The sequence below is a fragment of the Amphibalanus amphitrite genome, unplaced genomic scaffold (assembly GCF_019059575.1).
Source record: "Amphibalanus amphitrite isolate SeventyFive unplaced genomic scaffold, NRLGWU_Aamphi_draft 000840F_arrow, whole genome shotgun sequence".
Taxonomy (NCBI): Eukaryota; Metazoa; Arthropoda; class Thecostraca; order Balanomorpha; family Balanidae; genus Amphibalanus; species Amphibalanus amphitrite.
This window is the reverse complement of record NW_024882334.1, coordinates 88,980-116,387: the sequence shown is the minus strand read 5'-3', so window position 1 is coordinate 116,387 and position 27,408 is coordinate 88,980. Positions and strand designations below refer to the sequence as shown.

The window sequence follows — 27,408 nt, the reverse complement described above, 5'->3', positions numbered from 1 at the left end:
TCGCACGCCAAACCTAAAAGACTCGGAACTCGCATCAATTCTAATTGTAAAATACGGCCCTTTTGCTCAACCGAGCTCAATCTTCCTTTCCGTCCAGCCCAGTCAACTCTAACACACATAGCTGAAAGCCACAGCACAGACACCGCGGAAACAAGCCCGCCAATGACCGCGCCCTATCCGGGGGAAGGAGGAAAACTGACCTCCAGCCGGCGGCCGGCGAATATCGAGATAACGAGACACGACCGGCCAACGGTCCACGATGGCGGAAAGCCGACCGACAGATATATCAGTACGGCCAGGTATGTGGCAATGATTGACGTCAATGGTTTTCCTGCAGACTGCTGGCTAGCTGGGTGGCGCAGAGCAGGGTTGAAGTTACAGACGGTTACAGACAGTTGTATATTGAGCTGATCTGAGAGACGGTATAGCGATAGTAAATGTTTTGGGATAACTCGATCGAATTGGTGGACGAGTAAAGGGGACGTTTAGATAAATTTTGTTGGATGAATTTTGATAGCTGGCTTCAATCATTACCAACAAAGCAGGCTTATAGACCCCACCTATCGATGTTTCAACACGTGTTCGACAAATCGAACAAATCCCTTAGACACGTTCCCCACAGCTTTAGGACCTCTGACGACAAAACCACATCCGTACATAGAATCCATCACCGGACATTGCAGCAAACCTGCCCACTCTCCCAGGGCGCCGCCAACTCAGCAGCTCGGAGTGTCCCAACGACATGCGAGACAGCACGTTCTACCACGGACCGCGACTGGGGCGTGATCGGGTACTCAGTCGTGCGAGACGCGGCCTTGGGGCCAGGAGAGCACCAAGAACTCTCCCAGAGCGCGCACCAAGGAAATGGCAGCGGGGCGGCGGTGGAGGTGCTATGGCAGATGTCGCTCTTCAGTAATTGTCTGCTAGAAGTCGTGTCTACTGTGGTATTGTATAAGTTTTGTAGTCTAGCGTCCAGAGCCTCGTTTCATAAAGCAAGTCCGTAACTTACGCCGATTTTTGGGCTTGTACTGCAAGCGCATGTGAAACGATAAATTTGTTTCACCTTCTCCCTTCTGTTCTTGCTTGCAAGTTAAATAAATTCAACGATTCAAACTATCGTCATTGCTTCACATGCACTTGCAATACAAGACCAAAAATCGGCGTAAGTTACGGACTCGCTTTATGAAACGCGGCCCATGTCGCGACGTTTGTTATGAATTATGCCGAGACAATGGGAAGCTGGGTAGTAGATAATGTAAGCTAATCACAGTACAAACTACAAAACATCCAGCAAGACGCAGTAGTGATTTGCTATAAGGGAGCTCGGAAAGACCCATACTAATGCTTCAGCGAGTAGACTTAGAGTAAACAATGAACCTTCTAAGAAAGCAATTCTTTAAACCTCTTATCCGAGTTCGAATGCGAATCAATCAGAGGAAAGACCGTCTCGCTCTTGGCCTTTCGCTGCGGTCTTTCCCACAGTAAAGGTCATGAAAGCGGTGAACAGGTGGAAGTGAGGGAGAAAGGCTGGCGACTCCGGAGCGCCAACGAGTGGTAAGAAGATGGCAAGAAACTGGCGGCGACAGCGCTGCCCGGCGTAGAACAGCGGTTATCTGAGCGTGAAGCAGGACAGGCTCGGCCGTGCCAAGGCCACCCGCGATGGGACAGGGATAGGACAGGACTGCCGCGGTACAGGCTACATCGGATGAACTGGAGGACATACAGGATTGGTAGCAATGAAACAGTAGCACCATACCCATCATGGAAAGAAACACATCACACAACAAGCTAACGTGAAATTTGCAAATTAGAACTTGAACTGGAAAATTGGACCCCGTGAACGTTTTTAGTCGTATATTAGATATTATACGTTATTGGTCCACAAATAGTCCACCACCGCCCTTCCCTCTCTCACGAGCCCTCACCTGTGCGTCTCTCCGTTGACCAGATCCACCACTCGCTGCTTGAACGCCTGTCGGACGCGGCAGAAGCGCGGCCACGTAGTACCGATCAGAAACTGGACGTACAGCTCCACGGGCGGCACCACCGAGCTGTGAGTGATCCCTGGTGACGTACTGGTGCTGGGCGTGGTGCCGCGACTGGTGCCAGGCGTGGTGCCGACCGTGGTGTCTGTAGTAGTACCTGTGGTTCCTGTAGTGGTCCCGACAGTAGTACCGGTAGTAGTATCACCAATAGTCGTGTCGCCCACAGTGGTGCTCTCCGGGGTGGTGCCACGGCTGGTGCTCGGCCAGCTGGTGCTGGTGACACCTGTGCCCACCGGCCGTCCCGCCGCGGTATACGTAGGCACCCCAGCCGGCGGGGGCGGAGGCGTCAGCCTACCATGCCCAATGGTCGTATAATTTCCAGTACTATACGGGAATCCCTCTCCGTAGAATCCACTCCCCGAGTCGCCACTGGGTCCGGTCGTGTAATCATAATCTCCCGGCCCGGACGGGGCGGTGGGCGGAGGACGGGTAAACTGTCCAGTGGTGGTCGGCTGACGTGTGGAGCCGCTGGCAAAGTGCGACCCCGGCCGACCGGTCACTCCGCCGTGGCTGGTGAAGCCCGTCGGTCCGGTCGGGTAGTCGAAGGCGGCCCCAGTGGTGTAGTGGTAGGTGCCCGTGCTGAAACCGTCGTCGGTGGTCCCTCTGCCCGGCCATGTGCCGTTCGACGCTGCGGGAAGACGGGGGAGGGGAGGTTAATGGTACGGAGAAACGGACGGCGTGATGGGAACAGCGGACTGGCAGTCGGGTAACTTTCAGTTGAACGAACTAGAAGCCAGTTGATAGCTTGGGTGACCATCCACTGGGTAATAGCAATACTGGCTAAACGACAAGAGAATGGTAGTTTGGTTACGTAACGAAATCAAACAGTCATCTTATCCTAATTTGTCGAACTGAATGGCAATGGATAAAATAAGCGGCTTTATTGAGATTAAAATGAAGTAACTAAGGCGAACTGTACGACACATCATTATCCGGGAAAAACGGAATCATCTTCATGCAGCATCTCTACAAGAAACTATCATACAAGCAGCAATGTCGTATTGATCGCCCTTCCTGAAATCGCCCTAGCCGGTAGTGACACCCATGCTAACCTCGTGTCGGCGCGGCGTGACTGACGGACACTTTCCCCAGCTCAGCGCTTTTCTCCGAGGTGTGCTGGGTCGTCTCAGGGTGGGCGCCCGGTGGAAGCGTGCTCCACGTGGTCTCCGGCGGGGCAGCAGACGTCGCCGAGGCCCAGTCCTCCTCAGGGAGGGTCGGAGGGGCAGACTGAGGGGTTGATTCCTCGCTGGGGGCGGAGGAAGGGGGCCAGGTAGGTGGAGGGGTGGTTGGAGACGGTCCCCCGAAAGTAGTCTGACCTCGAGTCGGGGCAGTGGTGAACGCTTCTGGCGTGGTCGGGAAGGTCTCCAGCGTCGTTGGGAAGGTTTCTAGCGTGGTGGGGAAGTTACCCTCCTCAGTCGTCAGCTCCGAATCCTCCCAGGGAGTCTGTGCCGTTGTCTGACGAGAGCCCTCCCGCGTAGTCTCCTGTGTAGTCTCCCGTGTAGTCCCACGGGTAGTCTGTGTACTCGGAGGCTCTGTGGGTGCCGTCGGTGGCCGGGAGGTAGGCGATGTCCTCCAACGAGTCGTCTGTCTCGTGGTCCAGCCCGGCAGGGTCGGCGGAGCTGTCACCTTTCCCTCCTCAGGAGCCGCCTCTGGCTCCGACACGCCCGATTTCTCAGCCTCGGAGGCGGTGGGCGGTGGGCTGACGCCGCCATCCGCCCCCGCCCCCGCCCGGGGTCCCACGGTGGGCGGCTGGGGTCCCGGCTCCACCGAGGTAGCTGTCGGGAAGAATTCCGAACCCTCGTCACCAGTGATCTGATCCAATTCCGCTGCGGCCACATCAGAAGGGAGGGTAGGACCGGCCGCCGAGGGTAGAGTCGGCCCGACTGACGGTCTCGTTGGCCCGGCAGAGGGCAGGTGATCCCTAGCGCCGCTGCCTACTCCCTCCCTCTCTCCGGCCGGTTCGGGAATCGGAGATATGGAAGCCTCAGTAGGCTCTGGCGCCAGAGGTGGGCTGGTGACTGTCGCTACCCCCTCATCAGCAGGCGTGGTCCTGGTCCGGTCCGTGGTCTGGTCTGTGGTCTGGTCTGAGGGACCAGGGTCTGGCGTGGTCTCATCGCCCTCCGCATCTCCATCTAACGCTCGTACTGTCGATGAAGGAAGCTGTACGGTGCGGTAAGCCGCCCAGTTACCAGCCGGATCCCGAGTGAAGACCGTCAGGATGTCTCCGTCTCGGCAGTAACCGCCCGGGTGCTGCGGTGTCACCACACAAGGGGGAGAGACAGGAGTTGGGGAGACCTCTCCGTCACTGCTGCTGGGGCCTTCAGCCGCGGCCGGGGCCGCAGCGGGGGCAGCCGGAGCCGCGGTGGGCTCAACAGTAGCGCTGGTGCGTTCCGGGCTCCATGGAGGTAATGTGGAGGGCTCGAGGCCCAGTCCATTGTCGATGTCTTCCTCTCTTGACGGTGTGGGTCGCAGCAGAGCAGAGCTCGGTGGGGCCGGCGCCGCGCGAGTAGGAGAGATGATAGTCGTCCGTGCCGGTCGGCTGGTAACCAACGCTGACAGTCGATCCGCCAGACCCAGTCGAGTCACCGATGGTCGTCGAGACGCCGTCGACGGCAGCGCCCGCGTCGGGGTCGCCGCCGGAGCCGCAAACGTCGCCGTCGGCAGTTGAGCTGGCGGAAAGGAAGGCCCTCCGTCACTGCCTTCACCAGGCGCAGAGGACGCCGACACAGCCGAACTGGCAAAGTAATACTCAGTGACCGGCGGCCTGCTCGGCGCTAGACTCGGCGGCGCGTCTGGTCTCCGGCTGGGGCGGGACGGACGCGCTGTAACCACTGCCGGCGACCCGCTGCCACCAGCGGAACCAGAGGAACCATCCGCGCCCTGTCCGCCGGGCCAGATGGGTGTCCAGTCGCGGCGCGTGGCCGGTCGGGCCGCCTGTCGGGGACGGGTGGTGAGACGCTGGCCGAAACTGGGACTGGTCAGGAGCCGGTGCTGCTCGTCAGAGAGGAACCGGCGAGAGATGGTGGTCGATGCTGTGGTCGGGTCGACGGCTGGGATCGAGGGCGGCGGCCAGGGTGTCTGTGATTGTGTGGCGACCAGAGCTGAAACACACAGACGGGGAGGGAACGGTCAGACATATTGACAACATGAGTATGATCGTAGACAGACGAACAGCAATCCCGTACCAAAATCCGACGTGCGAGATAGATCATTCAAGCCAAAGAAGGAGAGCCAGACTTTTGAAAGGGCGTTGTAAAAAAATGTCCCCATTGCCGACGTTCCAATGCCGATATGGTTTTCGCAAGTCAATCAAACCCACCAAGCCTTCCGCAAATAAAACATATGTAACTTATGGATCAACCGCTCAATTCCAAGACGACTACTCACACCGAGCAACAGCCTTCAGGCACCAATCAATACCCCCTCCCTGCCCCCGTCTCATGTGCCGGCCGTGGCTGATCCTTTGCCAGTCAAGGTCGCCTGCGAATCGATGACCACTCCTCCCCCTACTATGCCAGTCAAGGTCAGTCAGTGCGTGACCTCAACCCATCGACCCCACGAGGGCCGTCCATGGCTACCGCGCCGTCTTGGCTTCAGCCTGCAAGGTCACTGACATCGGGGGACCGATAGACATCGACCCTTCCGTAGGACGTTCGCCTCGGCTTCGTCTCCGAAGGACACACTGCCCGGGGCTACGCGAGGTCGCTGGACTTTCGTTAGCCGTGCCATATCGACCGTTAGGCGTGCTCCGGTATTCCTAAGCGAGGACGACGACTAGTCCAGCCGTAACGATTTCTGGCGAGGTTACTAGGATCGATGGAGTACAGGTTAAAGACGGACTGGCTTCTGCTGTGCTGTAATTACTCGTCTAGCACCTCGAAAAGACTATAAAAAACCAAGGTCGCTCAGCTCAATACCGACACACTGTAGGCCGACGAGGAAGCCAAGGAAGCATCTCACTCCCACCATCACCAAGGTCCGTCCCCGCCCCGCCTCCTCCCCATACTGCACGTGGCTGTTGCACGCCAAATGTGGGAGGGCCACGCGAGCGATGCGTTGGAGGTGAGATTCTGGGACCCGACCCTGACGCACCGCAGCTCAGTCGGGGCTCTACCTTCCGGGTTGGGGAGAGCGGTCAGCGGGGTATATGTCAGAGGACTCGCATCACTATGCAAGATTATTCATTACGCAGGTGTGCAAGTATTGAGTAAACCCTTATTAGGAGGCGTCGTTTGAGTTCGTCTTTGAAGCGTCAAGCGTTTCACGGTGAGCTTTTATGCGATTCTTTTCAGGAGAATAATTTATGTGCGCCGGCAATTCACTGTTTAATCTACGTGTGGGACGTTGATTTGTTCGGCTAAATTTACGTCAGTTTCTTAAGTCCGTTTCGTTGGATGCCTCATTTACAAAGATTCGAGTAAGTCATTCGCTCAAGTCATTTAACCTCATTGACAGGACTGACGTCAGGACTGACGTCATTACGCGATTCGCCAGTCGGTTCACGTATTCATTTTAACGGTGACGCTGCAAAGATTCCCCGAGGCCCGAGCTGTTTGTCCAGAGACGCGACAAAGTGACCTTTGACTGTTGTTTGAACAGGAAGGAGGAGAAGCGTCGCCTCTAGTCTGAAAAGATCGGCACCCCACGCGATCTTTGCTCTCAGTTCAAACTCCGTTTTAAATGTGGCCTGCGCCACACGAATTGGAGAGTTCGTCAAGAGTTGTTTATCATCTTGGAGGAAGAAAAAGTGGACTGTACCGTCCGGACCCGTCGCAGACCAAATCCGACGGTATGCGTAAATACACAAAACATCTCCCCGGGGAGGCCATCGGCCGTTTAGTACAGAGTGCAGAGAAGGCGCTTCCTTCTACAACAAATGCTCGTTAAACAGCCCAGGATGTGGCTAAAATTGCCTGCCATACGGCAATACATACTTAAACTTAAGATGCATGATTCATTTGACCGGCCAACGAGGTGTTTTTATAGCACAACATGGGAAATATAAATTTATTTTTAAAATGATAATATAGGTAGATGATTTGCCAAAGCCCGGCTTAGGTCGGCACAATGTGAATTGTTGCAACGAACTTACAATTTGCCTATCAATCCCCTGAACGTTCCACCTACACAAGCCAGACCAGCATCGATTCATTCGCAAACAATGGACGTAGTTAATAAAGCCCCTCTCACCTCTCCCAACCCTGAAGCTGACTCAGCAGCTGTTACCAAAGACCTGGCTCTGTCCAGTCATCGGTGACTTCTTTGTGGTTCTTCATTCGCAGTCTTTCCTAACGAGTGAATGGAGATAGCTAGCTGTGTGAGTACTGAGCCTGCAGTGTCACCCTGTAAGGCCTTAACCGCCCCCAACCGCCAATCTACCATCCTCGCTTGTCCTTTCTCCCTCTAGTCCTAGTCCCTCTAGTCGTAGTCCCTTTAGTCCTAGTCCCTCTAGTCCTCTAGTCTAGTCCGGCCGCTAGTCCTTTAGTCCTTTCCTCACGCAGCTCGCCAACCGTCCTGCCGGCCTCGCGTGACTGTGAGCGGGACAGACGCCTCCTCTCCTTGCTGCCGCCAAACGAACTTCACCATATGCGGGTCGGGTACAGGGCGGGCCACCAGTCACCGCCCCAGCATTACTCACGAGTTCTCTGTAAGCTATAGGGCTACCGGCTTTTGGGAGATTGGCTGCAGTGCAATGGTGCACCATATAAGACCATGGTATTGATGTGCGCATGTGTTTTACAGCGTTCTGGCGTTTGTGTGAGTACGTTTCTATGTTTTGTGCTGTGTCTGGTGTCTGCCGGCCCTTTTACCACCATCCTGTGTTGAACAATACCCCCGGGCGGTGCCAGCCAGTCCCGCCGCCCGCCAGGCCACTGTTTAGGTGGTCGTCCCATTGTGTTCTGTCTGTGCCGGCCTGGCTGTGGTGTGAAGTCTGTATATGGTGCGGTACTGAACCGGGTGAGAGGCCTCACAGGGCTTCGTCACAAGCCAACAGAGGGATCCTCGCTGGCAATGGCCTCTACCCTAGCCGAGACGGCAAGAATATCGCTGTTTAGTCTGGAGAAGTTTGACACATTTCTAGAATTAAGACAATACGTTGCGTTTCGGGACTGATCAACTACTCGGGACCGGCAGACTTGCTGAGTGACTAGCTAGTTCGGAGCTTAGCTGGCTGCCCGGCCTGCCTGGCTGGAACTGGCTGATCCTCCAACCGGTTTATCCTGTAGCCAGGCCGGACGGCCGACCGCCGGGATTACTTAGTAGCGCATCGACTGGTGCTTAGCCCTCGGTGTTCAGTATTCAGCAAGCGTGCAAGTCCCCGAGGCAAGTGCCCCACACCAGCGTCTTATCAACAGAGGCAATGCTGCGCTACCACATCGGTCCATCCGAAAGTCCGTCCGTCCGTCCGTCCGTCTGTCCTTCCATCCGTCCTGACTATACGTTTATCCGTCTATACTCTAGCCCGTCCATCCATCTGTCCATCCTCTGTCAGTCTGTCCATCTGTCCTATCCATTTATCAGTCTATACGCTAGCCCGTCCGTTCGTCCGTCCGTCCGTCCGTCCGTCCATCCTATTCGTTGTCCGTCCGTCCGTCCGTCGCCGGTCGCTGTCCCCCGCGGCTCAGTCAGGTTTGTAGTAGGACGCGCCCAACGCACCGTTATATCGGCTGGGCCAACAGCAGCGGGCGCGCCGCACACGTCACGTTAGCCCGGCGTGACTCAAATCGGGAGGTCCAGCGGAGGGTAGTTTTCGGTGGTGTGGAACGGCAGTCTGGACGAGTAGGGATAATGGGAGCCGCAGCACACTGTCAGGTAGAAGCCATGTATTTTGAAAAAAATAGTTTATCATTAAGCAGTACCAATATGATTATATAAGCTATGGAATTATATTTTCTTAGCCAAAAATATTATGTTAGACGGGCAGTTATTGGCAACTATAAGTTACACATTATATATTGCTACATCTACCACTTATAGTTAAACCAGTTATGGTTATAGACCACTTATAGGTAGTAATTGCATCCCTTTACCTATCACCAATAACGGCAAGAGCACACGTCCGAAAAGCACTCTCACCGGCCAGGCCCATGGTAACTGACCGATACCCTATTCATCGCCGACCAATACGGTCACCGACCGGAACAATATCGTCAATACCAGCCCACCCCTGTCGCCCAGCAGTCACCACAATAATGATGAATTAGACGCGTCAATAATCGTTCTGTGACTGCCGGGTGGGTCGGTAACCGAGCTCTTGTGTGCCGGCTGGTCAGGCTGGTTAGGGAGGTATTATTGGGTGTTATTGGACTGGGAACTCGGGACCGGGACAATAGTTGGCAACACGTGACGACCAGTGGCGTTACGTAAGTGGTATTTATGGATGTGCTAGATGGATACTGCTCGATGTGTGTGGAATGGGTGTTCGGAAATCAATGTACTGTTTCAGCACTCGATCGATGAGAAGTTGTAGAAAACAAAAGTTCAGCCTCTGTCCATCTATTAGGGACGTAGACACCATAATGAAGAGAGACCAATCCCTCAATATCCAGACTTTTAGTTCGTTACGAAGGTAGCTTAGCCCTCGTTGTCTGTGTATGGCCTAGCCCTTACTATTTGAGTGGACTCTCGAATATTACGAGTGGGCAATGGTCCTCCCCATCACTGGGCAAAAGATAGGTCCCTGGGCCGGGCCTTTTCCAAAACACCATGACACTATGAATACGGCACGTGCACAGGGAAATAAAAGCCCGACAATTTGGCAACAACTATTGTGACGGAAAACTCGGGACAGCCGGCGTCTACCTGGCGTCACAAAGTTTCTGCACGCAGGGAAAACGCGTCGACCTCGGTCGCACGAGATGGGGAACATTCCCACATCGAGAGAGAGAAAAAAGAGAAACATGGCGACACACCAGATTTCGCCATCGGTGCTCTGAAGTCAATCAGAGATAGCGAGGGCGTTGGCGGCAGCAGTGGGGCGTTTCATTCCTGATCGGTAGGAGATGTAGAAATTCGGTTCATTCCCATGTACTGGATATGGATCATTCAGTGGTGCAGACGGGAGAGCAGCTGGGCCGCAGGAGCTATCTGCTGACTGCTATGGTGTCCATTGTCCAATGTTAAAGACGCGAGACGAAGACAAAAGATTATATAAAATATAACAATTATAGCTCTATTACTATTGGATAGTCTATTACTTAACCAATAGGTATGCAATATACCGTACACATGCGTGGACTTCTCGATACATATTTATCATCCCTGATGTCGAACTAATGCTTTCATGATCTCAGCTACCTGTCCCAACCCCGTCGTCTGTTTATCGCGTTTTGCGTAGAGTAGTTTCTGCCCATGCCCGTGTGCGGTGGAGCGTATCGGCTCGCCGTCTGCTCCAGATAAACTGGTCCGTTTAGCCCAGATAACCCGGCCCATTTAGCCCAGATCGGTGGGCGCATTTAGCCCAAATAACTCGCCATATCTCGCCCGACAATTTGGCCGTGCTTTCCTTGATACACCTTGATCACGAAACCCAACTAGCCAGGCGCCATGCTGGCAGACATGTATGTTTTGTGGTGGACGCGCTTTCAAAGTTTCCCCACATGTCACTAGCCGGAATATTTTAATTAAGACGCTACGATATCACCGTCTTGAAGTGAAACCTCGGGAGGCAGGCGGCAGGGGCATCACAATTACTGGATAGTGGCTGCCGAGTGCCGATCAGCACGTGTGTGAAAAAGTGGACCTTCGTATCACCCACTTCGAACAATCACGGATGTATTTAGAACGGCGGCGGACCGAATGATTGGAACATTAGGTATTTACGATCATTAAACTTTGGTATTTATACGCAGTGATGATCGTCAATAAGCTTTGGTATTTATACGCAGTGATGATCAGCCCAACGCGTTCCCATGGACAAGATGCCTTGGGGCTTGCCAAATGGAAAACGGCTGTCCACAAATTAATTTGTGGGACGTAGAGACCTGCTCGACATCACTGCACGTCGGTTGATGCTTGCCAACATTGCATGCGAACAGTTTCGCAAGAAGATTTTCCATCACACATTTCCCTACCAACCCCGACAAAACAATGTCCCTCTTCTGCGAATAGGTATAGGTATCACGCTACAGGCAGGTCAAATGAGCGAAACCTAACCGCACTTTATTTTTGTGCGTCGGACTAACCTACTTAGTATGTCTACCCAGTGAGCAAGGACTGTATGGCCACGACGCAGAACGCACAGCTCGGGACTACCCCGATCATCCCTGATCCCCTTGTGCGCATCACAATTCAGACCAACCACACTGGCCACTGCAGGTGGGCCTGGGGTGGAACTCACCTGCACAACACAATAGCAGTAGGGGTATCCTCAGTCGACTGGGCGCCGCCATATTGGTATGACGTCAGAGGCAGAGGCGGCGGCAGTGCAGCGGCGGCAGAGGTAGAGTTCAGTAGAGTGGAGTGGAGTGGAGTGGAATGGAGTGTAGAGTGTGGAGTGGAGTGGCCCGGTGCTCCCGCTGTCTCTGCCAGTGGAGACAACGATGACTGACCGGCCTGAAACAGAACAGAGACAGTAGTCAAACGGGTGAAAAAACAACGATTAATGTCTAAACACGGGCGAACTAAGCACGTTAACGAAAAACAAACGTTAAAAACGAAGTCAAGCACCAAACGTCTCTGGAGAAAGGCTCTCAACAAGTCACAAAATAACAAAAGCAGCTGAAGAGATAATGGCTACACGCAAACACGGTTATCTGCGACATTCTGGGCCAAATGCTCCGTCAGAAAACACCCTTCTTCAACAGTACCGAACATCGAGCGAGAAGGGGCCACAGTTCATCGGCAAGGTTCGCCGCATCCCATGACTCATTTCCTATTCACGATCACTGTCAGGCACGTAGGCAGTTAGCTGATCAAAACAGCATCACGGAACGGCGTGCCGTGCACGATTCAATCATTGACTCTAGCGTGCACAGCAGTGCACACACGGAGGGCACCGCGTGCACAATGTACAGTGCAGAGTATGCACAGAGTCGCTGGTGCCTTCAGTACGGCTGCTGCACAAGGGCATCGGCTACTGAGAGAGGAGATATAATATGTCGTCCCTGAATGGAACGTTGCTGTAACTCGCAAAAAGAGAGCCCATGCCAGTCATGCAGAGGTTTCGTGTCAGTCAGGTGGGCTTTAGTATGGTATCCCGCGTTATAATAATTGAATGACACAGCCTCTGAAAAGCTGATCAGCCTCACCTGTGACAGTATGACCTTCCACGTGACTCCGGTAAAGGCAGTATCTCTCCAGATAGCGCAATTAGCTTCCGTTGCAATAGCCGCCCACACAACACCCACTTCACATATCCACAACGAACCGCCCGAAAGTCAATACCTATACAAAACTGGAGCTCCGCGCCGCTGCACTGTCCAGAGTGGCTACAACAGCAACTGGCTGGAGAGTCAGACCGGCACCCAGCACCCACCACACCTCACCATTGCAGCACCTCACTGAGGACGGAAGACCAGCTGACCTCTTCTGTCACCCCCCCCCCCCACCCCGGAGATCCGCTCCACGACACGGAACTCCGGTTACGCAATCCTACCACCTCACCCCACCGGGTCAGTCCTGTGCTTCTCTCCGACCTGTTTGATCACTGAACGGTCGGCTGGGGTGACTAATATCCGTTACACCCATCTAAGGTAGCCTTAACCCGGCGGCCGCTGGGCCTCCGCGCCACCCGCCGGCCGCTGGGGGGGGGGGGCATAAAGTTGCCCCCCCTTTACTTCTGCGACGATATCGTCGCAACGCGAAGAGATACAGAAGCGAAACTTTGCACACATCTTCCTGAATACCTAGCCGAGTTTGTGTCCAAATTTGGTGACGATCCCATTTGAAATGACGTCACAGTGACGTCATAAGTGAAATTATAGATTTGCGACTCTCATATTCCTCACGATACATCACATATATGGGACCGAATATAAAGGGCCGATTATTGGTCAGAAACTACATGGAAGTGTAATAAGATGTTTTAGGATGACAGCAGGTGCTGTCTAGTTCATTTACAGTCGAGTTTCATGCTTAGCGTCATCAGAAACGGTCCATATCGGAAAACGACAAAACTTTATGACGTCACTATGACGTCATCTTAGGTGCTACAACCACCAAACTTTCCTCAAACATTGCCTAGGTATTCATTAGAAGCTATGCCAAGTTTCACGTTCGTAGCTCATCAGGTTTCGGAGATATTTTACAAAACGTAAAGGGGGGGGGGCAACTTTATGCCCCCCCCCCAGCGGCTCGTGGGTTAAGTCCGACTTCCTTCAATGGAGAGTAGCTCAGGTGATCAGTTCATCGTTCGATGACTAACGGTAACCAGTACCCACAGTCCTACATGCATATCCCTAGTCCACCCAGTGACCTGTCAGATCCTCTCACTTCACTAACGGCATCATCCAGCCGCCGACTCATCCATTCCAGCCACTGTCTGCCGACCGGAACTCCAGACCGTCGACTCCCAGCTGACGTGGGGTGAGTATGACTCACAGCTGACCCATCCGTGTCAGCAGGTCACGGGGAGAGTCAGCCGCAGTCAGCACTCAGCAGTCAGCACTGGTCGGACCGCTACCCCCCCCCCCCCCCGACCCGTCCGGCGTGCCATCAGAACCGGTCGCATTCCTCAGAAACCTGCGTGGTGGCTCAATTGCCGACACCGCCGTCGCTTGGTCGTAAAGTAATCTTGGTTCGGATGGACCTAGGAAGGCACTTTCTACAGACAGCTATGCCGACCGCCGCCGGGCGGGGCAGTCACGTGATCCCACCCACACAGCACGGCACCTATCACGTGATCGTCTCCAGCTGGGCCAGTCGGCCATCGCGATGGACGAGCTCGGAAAGAGAGGCGCTCACGTGACATGTGTCCATCGACACCGACTGGTCACGTGATGGACAGCTGTCTACGGTCGACTGAGAGGGAACGGTCGCCATCAACGATCTCGGGCATGATCGAAGGCGAGAGAGATCGGTGATGGAGGAGCGTCTAGACGACGTAGAGGCACGACAGCGAGCTCAATTTCTGTCCAACTGTAACTGAGTTCATACAGTGGTCTCACCATGGGTGTCGATTTGTATACTTTTGGGGGTGCTGCAGCACCCCCAATGCTCAAATGAGCACCCCCAATGGTTTTCCGGGCACCCCCAAATGTTCCAGTCAGCACCCCCAATTATTTTGTCCCTCAATAACTCCCACTAACTCTGCTTGAGGAAAATAATTGGTTCTGCAGCCTTTCACTACTAAAAATAAAACAATTACGCAATTTACAATGCATGAAATAAAAATGTAAAGAAAAGAAAAGTTAGTCTTAAGAAGAAGGGCGAAAAAGACGTTAAGTTGCAGACTGCAGAGACACTGGTGTGGGTCCGTCGTACACGAGTGTCTGACCCTTAGAGCTGATAACGCGTACCCTTTACAAGCCGGCAGGGGGCTCCAGATACCGGCGACGGGCCCTCAGAGGCCGGCAAAGGGCCATCAGATGCCGGTGGTACCTTCAGAAACCCTGTGGGGTCGTCTTTAGAGACCGGCACGGACTCAGACGCCGATGGGGGCCTCAGAGTCGCCGGTGTGGGGCCTTCAAATGTCACCGGTGGGTGGCCGTCATATGTGCACTTGTGGGCAGGGATGCGGAGCCGTGGAAATTTCAGACGGCTCCGGCTCCGGAGAAAAAAATCGGTTCCAGCTCCGGCTCCGGCTCCGGGTGAAATGTCAATACGGCTCCGGCTCCGGCTCCGGCTCCGAGTAAAATGGTCCGGCTCCGGCGGCTCCGGCTCCGGCTCCGGCTCCTACTCAGTACATTCCCTATGCGATTAATTAAATACGGGGGAAGAAAAAAGGCGATTGGATTGACACACGTTGTTTCTGCATTTGCATAACAAGGATATTTGGAATACCACATGTTTTACTGCTTTGTACTGTCAAACCGAGTTAGGTCAATATTTTTTTTTTCCTCGGAGCCGGATCGCCCCTTTTTTGACGGCTCCGGCTCCGGCTCCGGCTCCGGGCTGTGTTGTTTCACGGCTCCGGCTCCGGCTCCGGCTCCGGGCAAAATATACCGGCTCCGGCGGCTCCGGCTCCAGCTCCGGCTCCGGCTCTGGCTCCGCATCCCTGCTTGTGGGGCCTTCAGAAGCGACGGTGTTTGGCCCTCAGAGCCGCCGATATAGGGCCTTAAGAGGCACTAGTGCGGGGCCCTCAGATATGGCAATGCAATGTATGGCCCTCGGAGGCGCCGGTGTAGGTGCTCCACAGTTGCCGGTGATGGCCCTCACAGGCGCCGTTGTGGGGGCTCTCAGAGACTCAGAGACACTGGTTTAGGGCCATCACAGGCGCGCGTGTGGCCCTCAGAACTGCTGTTACGGAACGGAACCTTCATAGGCCGACAAGAAGATATCAAGAGGTCACCGGTGCCTTCAGGAGCCTTGTGGGGTTCTCAGAGACCGGACATGGTGCTCTCAGACGCCGCTGTGACCCTCCGAGTCACCTGTGTGGGACCGTCAGGGTCGCTGGTAACTGACGAGGGTATCGCCGTCAGATCCGGGGTTTGGGTCGATACGGCTCTATTCCGGCTAGCCAGTATATGCCGTAGCGCTCCCGGGTTGTTATGGTTCCGAACCGCCAAGTCTGGCTCAAGTCAGACTCCCTGCCATGGCTCAAGTCCGGCTCCCTACGACCAGGTCCGGCTGCACCTCATAGCTGCTCTGGCTTACTGTGGCTGAAGTACGGTGGAGGTACGGCACGGCTGATGCGGCATAAGTCCGGCTGTGATGCGGGCGAGCTCCGGTATCGTGTGTCAGCTCCCGTAGGGCCCCAGACCTTGCCCATACTTTAGCCGGAGCAAATGCCGGAGCTAGCCAGAGTAAGACCAGCTACGGCCAGGACCAAATTTGCTGGCTGGGAATAGGCCGGTTAAGACCCCCATAGTCCGACATGTGGCCCTCCGAAGCCGGTAAGGGGCCCTCAGAGGCCGCCAAGTGGCCCTCAAAGACTGGCTTGGGGCCCTTGTGGAGATCTTAGTGTTGGTACTTGTGGGCCCATGAGGGGTTTTTACGAGCCCCGGGGATCCCTTCTATGTCCAAATATGGCCAGCATTGACCCTTAGCGGCCAATTGGCGCCTCAGGGCCCCTCAGGCCCGAATAACCCGAGGGGACCCTGAGGCCCGAACCTGATGGGGGGGGGGGCACGTGCCTCACGGCCCACCTGGCTACGCCACTGGGGAAAATCGTAAACCCGTAAATATCCAAATGCGATCACCTGTCATTTTTCATCGATATTGGGATCGTCTGATTACCGCCAGAGCCTCGTAGCTACCGTTGCCTCCGCGCAATGTCCGCCCCTGCGGACCGCAGCGGCTGCTGCACCGGTGCTAATCACCGTCATTGGTTTCTGTCACCTTACTACAGAGGTGTCGGGGCTGCTGCCATGCTGCCGGCAAATATTTTTTTTTCGGAAAGATGTTTATGTAATCAGGTAGCCAAGTACTAGGACGAGCAGAATGATTTTCAAGAAGAACGTTCTGCCCTTGGGAAATGTTAGTATATAGAAATCCCGGCATTATCAGTACCTTATGGGGATAACCAACCCCGCCTTGTACGGTTGTGCCGCATGGCAAAGCTGCAATCTGTCACCCGGTGCAGGGGTTGAGCACCCCCAACCATTTTGAAAAATCGACACCCCTGGGTCTCACATACCTATTAACACGATGACGCATTAAATAGGCATTTGCTCACAAGCTATGTGAGCTGGGGCTCCCGCAGACAACGACCGAACAAGTGCGAAGAGGTTTTTTCTGCTGTAAGCCCATGAAGTCGTGCTGCATGGAGATTGGAGCCCGCCAAAGCCACCATCGCCGCCCGGACCCTTACCAAATCACTATCATTAGCTCAACGACCGGCACAACATAAAAAATGTCGATCATGGTTTTCAGCCAATCAGAAACGCCGATCGTGGTTTGTAGCCAATCAGCGATGCCGTTCGTGGTTTCCAGCCAATCAGGGGTGAACAAATCTGAAATGGTGAACAGGGTCCACGACCCCGGCCCGGCCGTCCGGAACGGAATATGTCATCGACACTGGAATGTGTCAATGACACTGGCTTGTGTCACTGAGTACGGAATGTGTCAATGACACCGGTGTCAGTGGGAGGTATGGAATGACGCTCAATTTGAACAGACAATCGCTGAATAACAACAAGGAAAACGAAACAATCGTGGAAGGTCTGGCAATAGCTTGCATTTACTCATTTACATAGATATAATTCCACTGTTTTTTTTTTTCACATCCAGCGAAGGGAAGGAGATCGACCCATGCATTTGCAGCACAAGAATGCACAAGTTCCCAAATGCCTCGAGTTTCAATTATTTTTCTGTCCCTCATTTCTCCCACCCAAAAAGCCAGGAAGAGTCTGGCCCAGCGCGTTGGAAATCGGTCATGACTAACCGTGAGAGACTGCGCCGGTTTGGCCGCGACTGCGCCGGTTTAGTCGCGCTGTCTCTCACACAGTCGAGCCGGACCTTGGGTGGTGGCAGTGACACACTGACGGAGAAACTCGACTGAATGTCGGACTCACAGACGGATGGTGGGTGTCGGTTAGTGCTAAATGATTCTCGGACATATAAACATACAGCAAAACTTAAACGGTTCAAAACCAATTTTGAAATCGCATAGGGAGAAAAGGCACCGCAGAAAATATCACGCAAAGGAATAATTATAAACGTGTCATAGACTGGACCATGCAGATTCAAATAAAATACAACGGGCACAAAAACAAAACTGCAATAGCAAATAGGAATGAGGTTGGCTACACACTGGACAACACCATCAAGGCCACAGAGAGATGAAAGCGGTGGCCAACTGTCTGCTTCACCGATACCTCCATCACCACCGCCGCCATCACCACAACGCCCGCCACCGCTACCGAAAGTCCACAACCGCCACCGCTACCGAAAGTCCGCCACCGCCACCACCGGTCGTCGGCCTTGCACGAGGGCGTTAAAAGCGGCCCCGCCCGCCGCGTGTGCCACATTCTGTTAGTGAATGGACCGGGGCGGCACATACGGTGCCGGTCGGTGCCAGTGTCCCATGCAGGGTGAAACGGAAACAAAACGGGATAGGGAGAGTTTACTTTCGGCTATTGGGATAGAGTGAGAGATGGACGGTTGGGGATAAGGTCCGGAGTTGTGATGGCCAATGGAAACACGTAGGTAATTACGTCCCTTATGAATATCGAGTACTGTGAAAAACACCGTCCTGAAGTCACCAAGCAAACTGCAGCTCACTGCTCACTGTCCGGTGCTCACTGCTCAGTCACTAATCCTACACGGACTATCACGCCACCGGCTGTGGGATTTCCACTGCACAGGCTGGCAACAAGGTCCGATGTTAGTCCTCCCCTCCCCACCGAGCACAGAACGCCAAAGGAACATACAGCGTCAGGGCCGTACGACGAGCAGCCACAAGAAGCTAAGTCAATAAGTGGCCGCCCGTGTAATCCTTTGGAAACCTTCCAACCGGTCGATACTTACAGGGAGCTTATTGAACTCATGGAGCTGCCTTGAAAAGGTATAATGGCGGTGCACGGTCTTCCAAATAAGACTTCAGGGCCTAGGCAGTTTGTTTATGATTGAAGCCTGTGATACCTAACTACTTCTCAAGCGCGTCCACCGTTTCATGACGCCCCTCAAGAAGCACATACCTCCAGTGCCGTAACAAGCGCCTACCGGGCACCACCTGCAGACGGGCGCAGTGAACTCCTCGGCAACAAAAACCCTCCTTCACCCCCTACCACCGCCACCGCCACCGCCGCCGCCGCCGCCAGCAGACAACGGCAGACAAGCAGACAAGCGGCAGACACCGGGCCAACTTTCCACGACCGTGGCCGGACGGTAGGGAGCTACAAAAAGGAGACAGGCACAGCCCGTCTGGCATGGAGTGGGGAGGGAGGGGAGGGAGGGAACAGGTGTCTGGCCGTGAGAGAGTCGGTTGGGATTCTTGGGCAGGCGAGTCTGTGATCGCATGTGATGGTTCTTTTGGCCTCGGCTCTGGCTTAATACGACTCGCACTGGAAATGTTATTATATAACAGAACAAGGAGGCGGTTTTATCGAAACAGCCGATGAAACATGAGACGCCGGTTTAGGTCTTCGTCCTGCACATTGCACAAGCAAAGGAATGCTCGATGGAAGCGTTTGCCAACAAATCGTAGACGTCAGGCACGACAGAAAAAAAAAACTGGGACAGAAAGCGAACTTGGCCGCGTTCCGAACGCAGCCTCACCAAAGCAGCCGTCGTCCAGCCCCTGTGACCCTCATTCACGGTCACTACACCATGGTTACTGCGCCCTGTGGGCTTCCATCGTTCCCAGTGTGGTCTTCGCTGCCGTCCAGGAGCCCGGCTGCGTGGGAGAGGCGCCGCTCTACAGTCCACGTGGGTCGGCGGCCGGCCCGAATTTCACTTTCCGCGCCCGGCTGAATGGGTGACACACACCCAGTGGCGGTGGCTGGTGGATGCAGGGCGGTGGCTGGTGGGTGCAGGGCGGTGGCTGGTGGGTTGGTGGGTGCAGGACGGTGGGTGGTGGGCGGTGGACGGCGACGGTGGGAGGTGGGCGATGGCGGCGGTGGTGACGTTATATGAGGATCGGACGAATAAGGTGGCGAAATGGGAACATCATTTGATAAAGCAATAGTATGTAGTCACGTACCGTAGCAGTAACCAAATGCCGGCGTCTGAATGGCAGTGTCGATGTCACGCAGGGCGGCAATCATATCTCGCTCAGCGACGTTCATTCAATCAGATACAGCATCAGCAGCATAGCCAAATATTGGCAAAGGAACCAATAATACGATGCTACGGCATTTTGGCATTCTAGATTTGTTATAAAACAACGGCTTTGTTGCTAAGCTCTCATTCACGCGTACCTATTGTTTGTTCACCCTTAACCAGGAAAATCACAAAAACACCAATTTTCCAGCCAGCTGATTCATGAAATAGTTGATAGATATCACTTCTTGCCGACCTGTCAAGTGCCAATGCCCAATAGTCGACTTCCAAAAAGTCAACGTACTTCAAAGGTCAAATAAATGTCACACATTTGATCCTTTGTGACTAGACACAACCACCGTGCTGCATGCTGTGTCTTATCCATCTATTTCCTAATAGCACAGGTAAAACTGGCCTTGTTCAGGCAGAGATAAACCTGCAAGCAGCTCTACCTGAGTATGACGCACAACTGAGGGTGACGGAACTTAACGCCAAGTCTCCGGGAGATAGCATCACACTCCCAGGGGTTTGCCCGAATTTGTCTCATGGACAGATTTTCAAATAGGGTCTTGGACAGAAGCTGATACATATCCCGGCCGGATCGTGTAACAAGTTTCTCTTCGCCCACTAAGAATGAAGGTTCTTCCCAGATGGTATCAACTGTTCCAGATCGAAGCGAATATAAAAAAATGAAGCATTTAAACCAGTATAACGCCTTTTGGGGCGACTAACGGAGCGAGCGAGAGGGTGGGCCTTGCACGTGCGAAATTTCGAGGGGGTACCTCCAACTGACTTGTGCACGGCACTCTACTAACCGGTCTCTAGCGATGTGCCAAATTTGAGCACAATCGGCCTAGCCGTTCTCAAGATCTGAAAGCGGCACCCTGCACGTGCGCACGTGCAAAATGGGTCCCAACTGACTTGTGCACGGCACCCTACTAACTGGTCCCTAACCGTGTACCAAATTTGAGCGCCATCGGTCCAGCCGTTCTCGAGATCTGGAAACGACCCCTGCACGTGCGCACGTGCAGCAGCACCCCAACTCTGGCACATGGATATGCAGTGCCTAGTGGGTGCCTACCTACATGCCAACTTTCAGCGCAATCGGCCAAGTGGTTACCGAGATATTGCAACAATTACAAAACTGACACCTCTTCGTTTTGCACGTGGCACGTGCATAAGGGGTCACCCACATGCATCGGGAATAGTCCAATACTTGGTAGAAGGAATGAAGCTATCCTACAAAAATTACCGCGTGTAAATCGGTCAAGTGGTTGCTGAGATATAAGCCTCGCAAAAGCGTCCGCACGGCCGGCCGCTCATACTCAGAAATTTCCGTTAATCTAAGGAAAGACTACGCTCGCTTCGCTCGCTCCGTAATCACCCAGGCCAACTGGACGACAAAAGTTAAGCGTTTGAATGAGAGATTGCAGAAAAAAATCTTATAAGCACTTCGGTTCCTACAGAAAAACACGAATGACTGTATGAGTGAAAATGAAAGAGCATGGACACCAACATCGGTTAGATGACTTATTGGGGTTTGGACGGTGAATCGGGATATGTGTACCGGATCTCCAGATCTGAATAAAAGCTAGCCCCAAATACGAACAATACAGATGAAACCGTCTGAAAGGCTTTTATCCAGTTCATCTGTCCGCTCGGCTCTATTGTTGTACTAAGCTGTGACGAGCTATCATTCCGTCAGCATTTTGTCCGCTCACAAGCCGGTACCACACACGGCTCTCACTTGGCCAAAACTGGGCCATTTCAAACCAGCGCTAACGGAAACCACTAGACAGCTGGATATCACAACACGGACTGCCTAAAAACGCGCTCACGTCCTATCAAAGTATTCACTGTCAACAATTGCACACCGTAGGTACTCAATCACCAGCGTTCCTTTCGCACGCATACTCAGCACACTCAACAAAAACTCATAGCTCCTACCTCCGGAGGGCGCCGGTGGCGGCTCCCAGCTGCCTCCGACCGGCGCCGGAAGTGAGTCTGGACGGCGACAGAGGCGGCAATTTGCCGGCCAGTGACCCCCCGCCGGGCACGACTGCCTGCCTGACTCCAGGGACCACGCCACGGACGGTGGTTGTTGTCGAAGTGAGCCACGAAACGCATTAGTGCTCCACCATAAGCTAAGGCAGACATAATGCGCCAAAAACGACATGGAGGTCATAAGAGGGAGATGGAATGTAATACATAAATGGAGTAACAAAACTACAAATAAAATAGTGTCGCCAAGTCAACCTTTACTTTGTCCAGGAATGGAGCCCCACCTGCGAGTCCAAACTCAAGCCGTAACGCCAGCAGTAACGTTACTCCGAGACGCCACACCGTCACGAAGCGGCGTCAAGGCACCGCTGGGCGTTACGCGCCTCAGCGTCTGTGACGGTGTAACCGAGGCATGTGGTGGCCATCCTGGTAGAATGGGGAGGTTCAGACGGCTGTAAATTGCCCGAGGCGACGGCGAATGGCCGGACCAGGTCGGTGACCGTCCAGTCGCTGCCGTCCAATCCGCGAAACTACTGGTGACTCGGGCACCAGCGAGATCATAGCTTGGCCCAACGAGGAATATAAAATATGCGGCTGCATCTTTTGAATGTCCTATGTATTATGATATTTGTAATGCCATGAATGATAGTCAAAGTTTTTGTGCACACAGCAACACATCAATTTCATCGATTCATTCTTCACTGTGCCTCAAAACGTCTCACTCAAACACTGCCGAATTTTACTTTTTATTGAAGTTAATAGGGGCTTTTACTTTAGTTTTCAATGAATAAAGCCACAGTGTGACAGCCACAGGATGTCAATGTGACTGGCAAAACCCGGTCGGTGAGGTCTCATTCAGTGTCGCCGGACGTGCCGTGTCAGCCACGGAGCCGGTTTGTGTCCGTGACGTCAGCGGGAGCCACAGCGACACCAGAGCGGCGTGTCATCACAGTGCAGCGTCACCTAAATCTCACATCATCACTGAACGACGTTACTAGAACCTTGCACAGTCACTGAACGGCGTCACTTTGGCATTCATCATCGCCTGACTAACAGCGTGTTTGAACCCAATAATGTTACAGAACAGCGTCACTTGAACCCAACATGATCGCAGTATGAGCTTCAGCGGAACCTCATATAATCACGTAGTGTCTTCCTTGCCTTTCTAGTTTCTGCTATCCCATGCAAAACGTTACCGGGCCTTCCAAGACAGCCATTCCCACACACCCCTCATTCCTTCTACACCGTCACCCCCTCCCTTTCAGGACAGTTGACCATCCTGATACAAACTCAGAGTAGCGTGAGGGGAGCGTCTCACCCAGCCGTTTGGGTCACGACATTACAGGCCGTTGGAGACCGAGTATCATCTGGCCAGAGGGAGCTTCCGGTCCCCAAACGCTGGGGAAGGAGAGGGGGAAAGGGAAGGGAAGGGAAGGGAAGGGAGCGGAGGGGAGGGGAGAGGAGGGGATGGGGAGTAATGGTGAGGAGCGTGGAAACACCTGAGGAGGGGTAATTTGTGGACGGTTTGAAGTTGAGGGGCGCTCTGGAACGACAGTGGGGATTGGAAGCCCTCCGACGGTAGGGTAAAGAAATGGGGTCGACCCGGCCGGTAGAGGGTGCGGGGTGAGGGTCTTTTTACCTGGTCCAGCCGGGCAGGTAGGGTGAATAGACGGCAGGTAACAGGGTTCTTTGTGAGTGCCTTAGAGGGGACCGAGAGGGACTGAGAGACCCATTTGTGTGCGTTTGGACCAAGCATAGCGAACGAGGCGCAAATATCAGCGAGAATCTTTTGCTCCGCTTGTTGAAAAGTCATCGTCATCGAATGTCCATACGAGCAGACGACATTGGTGTAGCACTTGGGCGTCAGCCAAAAACTTTCTCGTCTTTAGTGTATTTAACAGGCCGGCATGGTCTTCAGCCACCCCAGCCAGCCTGATCACCTCGAACAGACAGCAGTTACTCCCCAAGGCCGACCGGCGAGGCGTTCGGCACCACTGACGTCACGATCTACCCTTTGTTACACGGGGAAAACGGCTGACGCTCCGGGGACAGGCCAGTCATGCAGCATGGGATGGATGGAGAGAGGGGGAAGGGTGTGTTCTAAGAGAGTGAATGTGGTGAGAGGGAGGGAGGTAGGCGAGGACGGTTGGGCGGTGGAGACGGTTTGAATTTCCCAAGGGTAGTTTTGAAGGAAACAGTGGGGCTCAGACTGCTCACGTCTGTCCACTGCCCGTTGCAAATAGAAGCGATGACTAAGAAAGCGACCAACGAGCTCAAGAAACATATGCTAATACGATGCTCAACAGACGTTGATCGAAGTGTATTGAGCCCTGACTACCGTCTCACTTATCTAGAAACATCCACGAACGACAAGCAGCCCATATTTCACAACCTCAACCTGCGCTTCCGAGGCGGCGGACATTCCCCGCTCCCAGATCCGGGTGCCGGCACTGTCCCGCTACGGCCTGACCTGTCCCCAGGCGGAGAAACCTTGGCGCAACGGTCGCGAGCCGTCCAGTCAGCGACTGTTCCACCCACCTGTTCGCGCTCCAAACTCCGAGTCGAAGTGGTTTCTGAGGAGTTCGCTCAAATCACCACGTCTGGCAATCAACGTGATCCACTCCGGTGCTCATCCACCACTCTTTCTCTCTCCTCTCGCGCCCACAGATCACCGCTCTTTCCGCCCTCTCGCGCGCGGCGCCCACCCGCTCGGCGGTCGACTGGAGACTGCGTCGCCGCAGCGACGCTAGCACCGCCGGCGGCCGTGACGGTTAGTTCTGCCGGCCGCCGCCAGAGGCGTCACCATCGCCGGCTGACTCACGGGGTGTGTGACGTCACTCAGAGGCGGTAGCAGGCAGCGAGAGCGAGAGGTCACGGCGAGACGCGAGTGGCTTTTAACCCGCGCCCGGCTGGGGGTCCTGGATTTCCACGCCCTGCTGGGGGGGGGTGTTTGAACACCCCCCTTCTAACTCGGCTCCTGGGCCACGTAGCGATACGCGGAAGGCGGCGTTCGAAAGAGCGTCAAAAATAATGAGGAAATCACTTCGGTCAATTTTTTGGTCAGGTCAAAGGTCAGGTCACCAGAGGCCATTGAAGGCAAAATTTCGCCGATTTCCAGGTCGAATGTCGACAATTTCCAAGAAGCCAGCGCATAACTCGGGAACCAATAGAGCTACAGCGCCGCGGAAAAGCGCATTCGATAGCCCTATTAACGCTCTTTCTGAGTAATTCTCTCAGATTTGACCTAACGTCAACGGTTTTGCCTGCAGGGGGCAAAAACTGCAAAAATAGCCGGTTTTTTCGGAAACAGTTTTTCTGCAATAACTTTTGACCCAAGCCTTGTACGAGCTTACTTTTACCAGCATCGTGTTCCTCTCGTCAAGACGCATCGAATGAACTATAACTTGACCTTGAAAGGTCAACTTGAAAATTTGACCTCAGGTCAAGGTCATGACCTGACCGGAAAGGGTCATGTTGCATATCAGTCGATCCGTATCGTCGAGCTGAACACATCTAAGGCGTTTTCATCGCTCTAGCATGCCTCTATCAACAGTTATTTGCGAAAAACTGTTAGATACCATTCGTGACCTAAGATGACCTCAGGGCATAAACAGGGGTCACGGACACCATTTCCATGTTCAGTGTGTCTAAACCACTTGTAATTCAGTGTTTGGGAGTGTTTATAATGTCTTTCGTCCAAAAGAGGCGCATTTCAATTTTCTCCCATTGACTTATAATGGGGAGGTCGCAAAATTGACCTGACCTTAGGTCATCGATATCAAAATTCTGAGATATACATTTTGTACATGCTATTGCTCTTAGCAATCGCTGAAAGTTTCAAAGCGATCGGTCACTCGGTGTAGCCATGACAGACATTGAAACTTTTTATGAGGTGAGGTCACTTCAAGTGACCTGGTGACCTGACCTTGAATGACCTTGGTCTGAAATTTTCACAACATGTGTAGAATTGATGTATGATAAGGTGTACCAAAAACGGCGGCGCTCCGCGCCGCCGTTTTTGAGATATTCGCGAAAAACCACAAGGGGGGGTGTTCAAACACCCCCCCAGCAGGGCGCGGGTTAAACAGCGGCGGAGTCAGGAATAGCTGATGGGGGAGGATGGGAGCGGCAGTACCGGACAGCGGCGTGAAAGAAAGGATATAGTCACCAGACAAGTGGGCATGACAGACGAAAGTCTCCGTAGTACTAGATTGTTACATCTTTACCTCGTGGCTCGTGCTGATTTTGAAGCGGACAGTACCAAAAATAGAGTGAAAAGCAACGAAAGTGCGAACTGCTAGCAGAGACCCTATGATCTAATTCCCAACGGACGAAACTGAAAGCGCAACACGTCTACGTCCTCCGCATTGCAGAAGGCAACTTATGGTCGCATTCGCAGGTCACAGCGGTGACCCCTGGGTGGGAGGCATGCCCTGACCTTTGACCTGGCACGGCTCACGCGTTAACCCCAGCTACCTAAGGCAGTGATAACGGCCGGCGGTACGACCGTCCACGAATTAACACTCATCACCCGGCTTGATGGTGTTCCAGTGTATCTATGTGTGAGCTGGCTTCACCAAGGTCTCGCTCTCTGACCGGAAGAGAACGTTTTGTTCAGGAGTATGACGCATGCTCCCAGTGGGGCTAGAGTGGGGCTAGGTTCTGGCATGCAAGCGGCTAAACCAAACGATCATATAAACTGCTTGTAGATTGCAGGGGGCAACGCAACGCTGCACATGAATGAACCCTCCTATCCCAGGCCATACTCGATTCCAAATATTGTCTCAGGCGCTAAATATTAGTGCTTTGCAAAGGTTGTTGACACACCTTCCTCACCAGTCACCAGCAAAATATACAGAACACTTCCAAGCAGTAGCAATATAGGGCCCCGTCTTCCGAAACTACAAGTCTAGCCCTGTCGGAATATATGTTTCTATCTCAGCCCAGCCCGGACTGGCCGGCCGACCCGGCTTCTATCAAGGACCGTTTATAGTTATGTCACTTGTCCCAGCCTCGGTCTGGACAAAGTCGAGCTATACCGAATGTTCAGGGTCAGAGAGCATATACAGTCGGGTCCGCGCAGATCAGGAAGGTCAGATGGTGAAATGACCACAAGGCTGGGGCAATGTCCAGACCAAATTATATGCATCAACTGTAACTCGAGCCCAGTCGTGAGACTGCGAGGAATGCGACGGAAACGCTTGGACGTCAATTCTAAAGGCTTTAACCCGCGCCCAAGTGTGTGTGTGTGGGGGGGTTGAATACCCCCCCCCCCTGCGGTTTTTCGCAGATATCTCAAAAACGGCGTCGCGGAGCGCCGCCGTTTTTGGTACACCTTATCATACATCAATTCTACACATGTGAAAATTTCAGACCAAGGTCATTCAAGGTCATGCCGGTCCCGTAGCTCAGTTGGTAGAGCGTTTGACTCCGCGTGGTGAGAGCACGCGTCCCCGGTTACAACAGTCCGGGTTCGAAGCGCGACGGGCGCTTGACATTTATGGGCCTCCTGACAGGTATGGTTGCGGTTGGTGGCAGGTCGTAGCCAGGTGAAGTCAGT

The 27,408-nt window shown here is 53.7% G+C and overlaps 1 protein-coding gene across 2 annotated transcripts in view; it reads right to left on the bottom strand.

Moving 5' to 3' along the window:
• The window catches only part of LOC122366942 (mucin-5AC-like), a 53,815-nt gene that overhangs the window by 5,386 nt on the left and 21,021 nt on the right, over positions 1–27,408 (bottom strand). The window contains exons 1-4 of one of the 2 annotated variants that reach the window (XM_043339615.1): positions 24,387–24,579; positions 11,386–11,600; positions 3,098–5,146; positions 1,926–2,673 (exon numbers count right to left, since the gene is read on the bottom strand). In XM_043339615.1, the coding sequence (XP_043195550.1) occupies positions 1,926–2,673; positions 3,098–5,146; positions 11,386–11,437 (2,849 nt within the window). In that variant the 5' untranslated portion in view covers positions 11,438–11,600; positions 24,387–24,579. Of the gene's footprint in view, positions 1–1,925; positions 2,674–3,097; positions 5,147–11,385; positions 11,601–24,386; positions 24,580–27,408 lie in introns of those variants that run through there. The other variant, XM_043339613.1, reaches the window with a different exon arrangement.